General features: G+C 43.2%; 1 protein-coding gene across 1 annotated transcript; it reads left to right on the top strand.

Annotated features, from left to right (window-relative positions):
- Positions 1 to 281: 281 nt before the first annotated feature.
- Positions 282 to 7,019, top strand: LOC311007387 (breast cancer metastasis-suppressor 1-like protein-A). Its single transcript, XM_084000538.1, has 10 exons — positions 282 to 558; positions 1,196 to 1,286; positions 2,326 to 2,453; positions 2,599 to 2,678; positions 2,888 to 2,984; positions 3,686 to 3,775; positions 3,924 to 3,988; positions 4,081 to 4,120; positions 4,392 to 4,521; positions 6,858 to 7,019. Exons 1-10 carry the CDS (start codon positions 423 to 425, stop codon positions 6,973 to 6,975), a joined length of 975 nt encoding a protein of 324 aa, XP_083856664.1. The 5' UTR covers positions 282 to 422; the 3' UTR covers positions 6,976 to 7,019.
- The last annotated feature ends 682 nt before the right edge of the window (positions 7,020 to 7,701 follow it).

Raw genomic sequence — 7,701 nt, 5'->3', positions numbered from 1 at the left:
TCTATTTCTTTATTTATAGGGAGGAACACTTCCCATTACTTTCTGTGGATATAATACTTGAAATGATTAGCTCAGGTCAACCTCAAAAACAAGTCCAAAACCAACAAATACGATACCTGCACAGTACTGCACATGTAGGTCGCCTCAGGTGCTCCAGATCAAGGTTTACGAACTACAAATCCCTGAAGTCCTTCCACGCTGCGTCGTTACGCATACTGACATCTGATTGGATGATTCTAGTAAGGCCTCCTCTCATTGGTCGGCGGTGGCCATGTTTGCATTTTCCAGCTGTCTAGATGCGGGCTAGCTAACCGGTTAGCTGTCTGAGCTACATTTGTCTTTTCTTTTTATTGTTCGGGGGTTAAAATAAGACGAGCAGCCCTGTCACCACGGTAACACCGCTTCATCTGTCCGCCGCCGCCATGCCGGTCCACTCCCGGGAGAAGAAAGACAGTAACCACGAAGAAATGGAGGTGGATTTTCCCGAGCAGGACGGCAGCAGCACAGACGAGGAGGACACCGTTAGCTCCTCCGTGTCTGAAGATGGAGACACCTCGGGTAGGAAAAACAGGCCTGAAACATGAACTCAGGGGTTTTTATTGAACACACTCCTCTGTCAGACATGGGTTAAACACACCACCAGTGTTGGACATGTTACTTTCCCCACAGAGTAACTGATTTAGTATCTGAATTACTACGTTATAAAAGTAACTAAGTACCAGGGAAAGTAACTATTGTGTTTTTTGTTTTGTTTTTTCATATAAAATGCTCAAATATGTCAAATTACTTTGACTGGCCCCCCTGAATCCCCTAACCTCCCGTTTCCTGCCTTTGCGGAGGAATACTGAGTCAGTTGGTTAGTTCCAGATAAACTGAGTTGTCCTACTATGGACTGGAAAAATTGTGTATATAACATACAACAGCCAAGTAACAGCGCATCTTATTGTCAGTAAAGGTAACGACGTTATAACTGGGGAAATAGTAACTTTTTTGATCACTCCTTACTGAAAAAAGTAGTGCTGTTATTCCCATCACTGAACACCACACACGATTTACCATAGCTGTTAATACTCAGCTGACAGTGTTAACAGGGAGGTGGTGGTGGTGCAGTATGAGGCACAGGGTGGTTGGTTAGATTAGAGAAGCCATTCATATGGAGGTGATACCAAACCTGTCATGTCTCCCTGTGCAACAGAGATGGACGATGAGGACTGTGAGAGGAGGAGGATGGAGTGTCTGGACGAGATGACCACCCTGGAGAAGCAGTTCACTGACCTGAAGGAGCAGTAAGTTTCCCTCCTTCCACTCGTCGTCTCCATCCTGTCCTGAATCAACAGGTTTCAGGACCTCAGAGAGACACTGTCATCACCCCACATGGGCGCTCTTCACATGTAATCCTTGTTGTCACCATTATGTCCTCAAATCTGTTGTCAACATGGACAATGACAGTCAGAGTGAAACAGACCAGACACTGCAGGGCTCCAGACTAAGGAGCACAGTGGCCCCCAACTTAACATTTTAGGAGCGCAAGCAGAAGAGTTAGGGGTTGACTTGCAAAGCCAATATTCACATTTCCTTTTTGTTCATGATCCTCACACACGTTGGTCAGTGGTTTGCCACCTGTAATGACAGATTCCAGATTCTTTTAGTGAAAGAAAAGAAAAAAACCTGCACATTTACTGGTTGTAGATGAAAAAATTACAAATTTAAGGGGCAAAATGTTTCCATTTAGGGACAGTCTGGAGAGATGCGCTGATGTCACACTGGTCTTCATCTTTTACCCAGGGTCAGATGCTTCACCCTAATATTTTCCACAGTGATGGTCAGTTGTGCAGGTTGACAGGTGTAAAAGCAGGAGGTAACTGTGTCCTGGCTTCTGCTGCTCTGGCTGCTTTATTTTTCGTCTGGATCTGTTCAGTCATTTGGTGTTTAATTGGCCGACTTTTCGAAGCAACATCCTGTTTTAAAATGTTTTTTTTTTAACTTGGCCAGTGTGTATGAAAAATCCTAAATAAGTGTATGACCCCCCCCCCCCCCCCCCCCCCGCCACATCACAGCAGCTTGTTCTTAGCCATGATGCTGCTGTTGTGCCCAGACCAGTGAGTAATGCGTTATCCCTCCAGCTGAGTTTCATTATGTTCCAGTCTATGACCACTGTATGTGGTTTGTTTGCTTTAAAGACAATTGCACAACTCTTGAAAGCTAATTCACCACAGATGTCAGACTCTCAGCACGGCCGCAATAATGGTCACGTTTCAGCCTCGGCTCTAGGTTGTGAATTGATTTGCTTTGTCACTACTGTACTTATTTTTTTCCTCTGCTCAGGTTGTACAAGGAGCGTCTGAGCCAGGTGGACATCAAGCTGCAGGAGGTGATGGCCGGCTGTGCCCAGGAGTACCTGGAGCCTTTAGCCAACCTGCAGGAGAACATGCAGATCAGGACCAAAGTGGCTGGTGAGTCCAAGTCTTTCAGTCTGTGCTGACGTTGAATTCTTTCAGGGATCACTCCCCGTGCCTGGCCTTAGCAGGTCATAGAAGGATGGGATTTGACATTTCCCATTTTTCCTGTTGGTTGCCTTACATCTCGTGTTTGTTGCAGGGATCTACAGAGAGCTGTGTTTGGAGTCGGTGAAGAACAAGTATGAGTGTGAGATCCAGGCGGCCTGCCAGCACTGGGAGGTGAGAGGCCAACATTTGAGTCAGGGCTTATGTGAGGTGGAAACTTAAAATAGACATTTGTCTAAACAAAGTAGGAAATACACAGTAGTTTTAGAAGTGTGTGTTTCTGCTGCAGCATGTGACTAATGAAATGGATTCAGTTCAACGACTTGTAGAGATGTGCCGGTGTGATGACCTTCTGTGTGTCTTGACCTCTCTGTGTCCTCCAGAGTGAGAAGCTGCTGCTGTTTGACACTGTGCAGAGTGAACTGGAGGAGAAGATCAGAAGACTGGAAGAAGACAGACATAGTATTGACATTACCTCAGGTACTAACTTCAGCAGACGACTAGCTGCATTTACATGGGTCCAAAAATCCTATTTATAATCAGATAAATAGGTCAGGCAGATTCAAAATGTCTCATATAAACACCTTAGTGGATCAGATTCACCCAGTTCTGATTAAATTTCTGATCAGATTGAATGAGATCGTCTACGCTGATTGATGATCAGCTTGATGCCGCATATAAACGGCTGAATAGAGTGGATTCGGTTGATAGAGTGGATTATTCATTCTGCGCCGGAGTCGCAAATTGACGATTGCAGGAAATAGGAAACAGGAAATGGATTAATTTAATACGATTGTTTTTAATCAGATTAAAGAAAACACTGCATGTAAACGCAGCTACTGTTAGACATGCAGAGCCCAGATCCTTCTATCCACTTTTTTCCACAGAGTAATCAAAAGTATTAAATATTTTGTTTTGTAAAGTAAAATAAGTAAAGTACAAACTGCCTATGGATAAATCATATAGAACAAGTGATAATAAACCTGGTTACAATTAGTCAAAAAAGAATAAGTAACCAAATATCTAATTTGATTGAGAGTATGTGTTAAATGACAACACTTCAAGTTTATGCTTCCTATCTTATAAAACAGATTGACATAATGAAGCCAATATCCAACTGCAGGAAGTGAGACAAAAAGCACATTTTTCCCCTTTGCTTTAATCTGTTCTCTGTTTTCCAGAGTTGTGGAATGATGGATTGCACTCAAGGAAAAACAAGAAAAAGGACCCGTTCTGCCCTGTCAAGAAGAAGAAGCCCGTTGTTGTTTCTGATATCCTTTTTTTCCTCTGCTCCTGTCCTTGTCCTCGTTCCTCCCATCAGTCAACTGCAGCCACGTCCTGCTGCAGGGCTTCGGTGTCGCGCTGTTAACAGAGATGTTTCCTGCCCTTCCTCTGTGTTCTCCTTAACCTCTCCATTACGGCCTTATATTGTTTACATGCTGCAAGATCTGGATATCCTTGAAGACTGGACTGCCATAAGAAAGGTATTAGCGTTATAATGGACGTAGTCGCCCCTCTGGTTTATGCAACTATGTTGTTGTTAAGTTGTGATTTGTGTGCTTCTTTCCACTTGCAGGCGATGGCATCACTGGGGCCACACAGGGTGAAGGTGGATGGTAAGAGTTTCCCCTCGTCCTCGAGTTACTGTCGATACCTGGCTGAGTGCAGCCATCGACCCACAGTTCCACAGGAGGAGCTCATTCAATACTTTCTGCCAAAAGTGCTCAAGTTCATTGATAAGGGGACAAATGTTGCCTTCGTCCTCCTCCTTAATATTTTATATCGTATTTCTTTTAACCTCACACTTTCCTTAGTCACTGTATTTCTCTGTCTGCTCACCTCTCTCTCACCCCCTTTTTGTTCTTTCTCTTTTTCTTCCTCCTCCAGTCCCTGCAGTAAAACCTGACAGACACCACCATGTGGCGCGCTCCGAGGACGGTCGACTCTTCTATGACAACCAGTGGTACTGCAGGGGACAGGCCATCTGCATCAACCGGAAGGACGAGTACCCGACGAGGTGTGTGTTTATTGGAGAATAGATTTTTCTTTTTATGGAGATTTATGAAGCCAAATGGCATCTGCAAATATATGTTTCTGACTCACTGGGACTGACTGAGAGGCAGTGTGGCCACACAGTGGATTTATTTTGTAATGGAAATGATCATGGATGGATTTGTACAAGGACAATGGGAGCGTGAGTGATTGTGAGTCCACATTCTGCTCTTTGTGTGTCCAGCCCTGTGTGTTTGTCAGCACAGGATGCTTCTCTGAATAGAGGTGGAATGCATTGATGTCAGTTTTTTTTTTTTTTCACGGCACGGCCCCGCCTCCACACCACTGAGTGACAAAACAAATGCAACAGGTGGCCGTTATGAATGGGTTAGATACTGGCAGTGATACTGGAGTCCACACAGAATACCAGTCAGTCAGTCAGTCAGTCCGAGGGCAAACTGTAAAATGTTTCCCGACACACACGACGTCGCTGGAATACACAGTTTACTGGAAAAGTACTTAAAGGGATATGCCAACATTTTTTTCATGTCTTGCCTGGCGCACCGCTAATTAGCTTAGCTCAAACGCTGGAAGTGTATAGGTGGGGTTAGCTTGCCTCCTACCCGAGCCGAAATCAGCAGTCAGAAGCTGATTTCATTTTAGCTCTAAACTCTGTAAATATATCACTTTATCGACATTTCAAACATTTTTAGACAAGAAAGTAGCCGTTTAGATCAGCAGTGTGTCGTTAATTTGTCTATATACCAGCTGTTTACAATTTTGTTTGGACAAATTCGGCACTGCTCAAGCTAGCCGTTGTGACCAACGCACTTCCGGTTACTTTCACAAAATAAAACACCCGTTGCCCTTTACATACAGAAAACCATGATGATAGAATTTGTGCTTTTACTTTGAAATAGGAAGCTAACCTTCCCTCGATGTAGCTAGCTTGAACCAAAATAAACTGTCTGTCTTTGCTTGAACCCTCCGTTTTGACCGATCTGGTCCCGTTACCGGCATTTGACCGCTCAAGATGCCTTACCGGAGAGTTTTGTCAGCTCTGAGACGAAGATCGGCCCGCCGGTTTCTGTTTAGAGTTGCTGAAGAGTTTCTCTGATGACTTTAGGTGGAAGCAGGCTAACACTACGCACTTCCAGCGTTTGAGCTAAGCTAATTACGGGCGATACGGGCTCTCCCTCGTTACTGCACGCACAGTCGAAAGGATGGTGTCTATCTGCTTGTCATGGACTGTTGGCGCATCCCTTTAAATGAATGCAGAGGCTCCGTGTTTCCTCCTTCACTTTGTCACTGGTGTAAATGTGTAGCTTCAGCCCAGGGAAATAACATCACACTGAACCGGGCAAACCAGCATGAATTTCCTATCCCCACTCTCATATTTAGCTGCAAATGGACAGAGACACTGAGCTGAATACACCAGTTCTATCAGATCAAAGGAGGTCTCCATCAAGGCCAGAGCAGCCGTCAGGACATGTGCTCGTTACGCACCGTTGTCATCGTTTATAGTTCATGTGTCATTGTTCATCATCATCCAGCGGCAGGAGAAAGAGTTTTAGTCAATATGATTATATAAAGAGACTTTCGCTATGATAATATAACCACAGAGGCATTATGTAAATGAACTAATAATTATGTAAAATGACACACAAATGCTCTGATCACACATTTAGTGTTAGATTCCATCTCTCACCTCATTACTGTTGCGTGTGGGTTTATGAATTGCTGTTATGTAGACGCTTCATTCATAAATCTGACTTCTGCTCATGACTAAAAGCATTAATAGTCAGTCTGATCATCATCATATGGAGCACAAGTGAAAGTCAGTTGTCCTGTTGACATGTTTGTAAAATGATCTAGTATAAATACAGGTGCATCTCAATGAATTAGAATATCAGGGAAAAGTCAATTTCCAGTAAGTCAAATAGCCCATACCAAGTATTGAGTGCATATTTATGGATATGATTTTCAGAAAGCCAACATTTCCATGTAAATTTTTTTTTAATTGCTCTTTTGTAATATTTACATTTTTTGAGATACTGAATTTTAGGTCATCATTAAATGTAAGCCATAATAACCATTACAAGTAAAAGAAATAAAGACACAAAATGTTTCATTCTGTGTGTAATGGATCTATATAATGTATTTGTTACACTTTTTGAATTGAATTACTGACATAAATCAACTTTTCAATGATATTCTAATTTATTGAGATGCACCTGTATATTTTGAAATCACAGCATGGAGCGACCATCAACCTGTCTCTCAGCAACTTCACGTTCAAACCCTGGCCTCTGATTGCAGGCGTTGTGGTTTGACATTGTTCTGTTTGTGTGTCTCCCGCAGTGCGATCATCACCACAATCAACAACGACGAGGTGTGGTTCAAACGGCTGGACGGCACCAAGTCGAAGCTCTACATCTCCCAGCTGCAGAAAGGCAAATACACTATCAAGCACTCATAAAACATCAAACCACGCTGACACACAATCACACACACACACACACACACACACACACACACACACACAGTACAAACACATCTTCTGCCTCTGTCCCATGTTGTATCTTTCTACATGCTTGCCATATGTACAGTGCACACACAGTCTAACGTCCTAAAAAGGTTTTCACCACACACACACACACACACACACAACACAACACACACTTATATCACTAGCTCTTTGTACGAATAACAAAAAGGACACAGTCCAGAAACAAACAAGTATCAACTCCAGAAGACGGTCTTCTCTGTAAATATGTATATGTATGTTGATATTATCGACAAGGCCACAAAGTGTCATTCTCTCTGGAAAGGAGATCAATGCAAAGTGCTGCTAAAAAAAAAAAAGAAGAAAAGAAACTAAGGGAGAAAACCCGGAGCAGTAGTGAACTGTGAAGCTCAGTCGCGTGCCTTTCTGAGACGAGACAATGCCTCGGCTGACTTAAACAAAAAAACAAAAGTTGTGAACTATCAATGCAGTGAAGCCTTACTCTGTACTGTGTTAGCACCAGGAGGACTGAAGCGGGTCAATGAGTGATTGAGAAACCCTGATGCAGGTGAGGATGCCGTTAGACTTGAATTTCATGCTCCACAAAGCCTAATAAATCTGTATTAAGATCCCAAGGGATGTTTGATTTAGTAAAGGAAAAAAAATGCACAAGTGTCAATAAGGAGATGGAGACTGATT

Source organism: Trachurus trachurus, assembly GCF_905171665.1.
Source record: "Trachurus trachurus genome assembly, chromosome: 24".
Lineage (NCBI taxonomy): Eukaryota > Metazoa > Chordata > Actinopteri > Carangiformes > Carangidae > Trachurus > Trachurus trachurus.
This window is presented reverse-complemented; position numbering and strand designations above follow the sequence as displayed.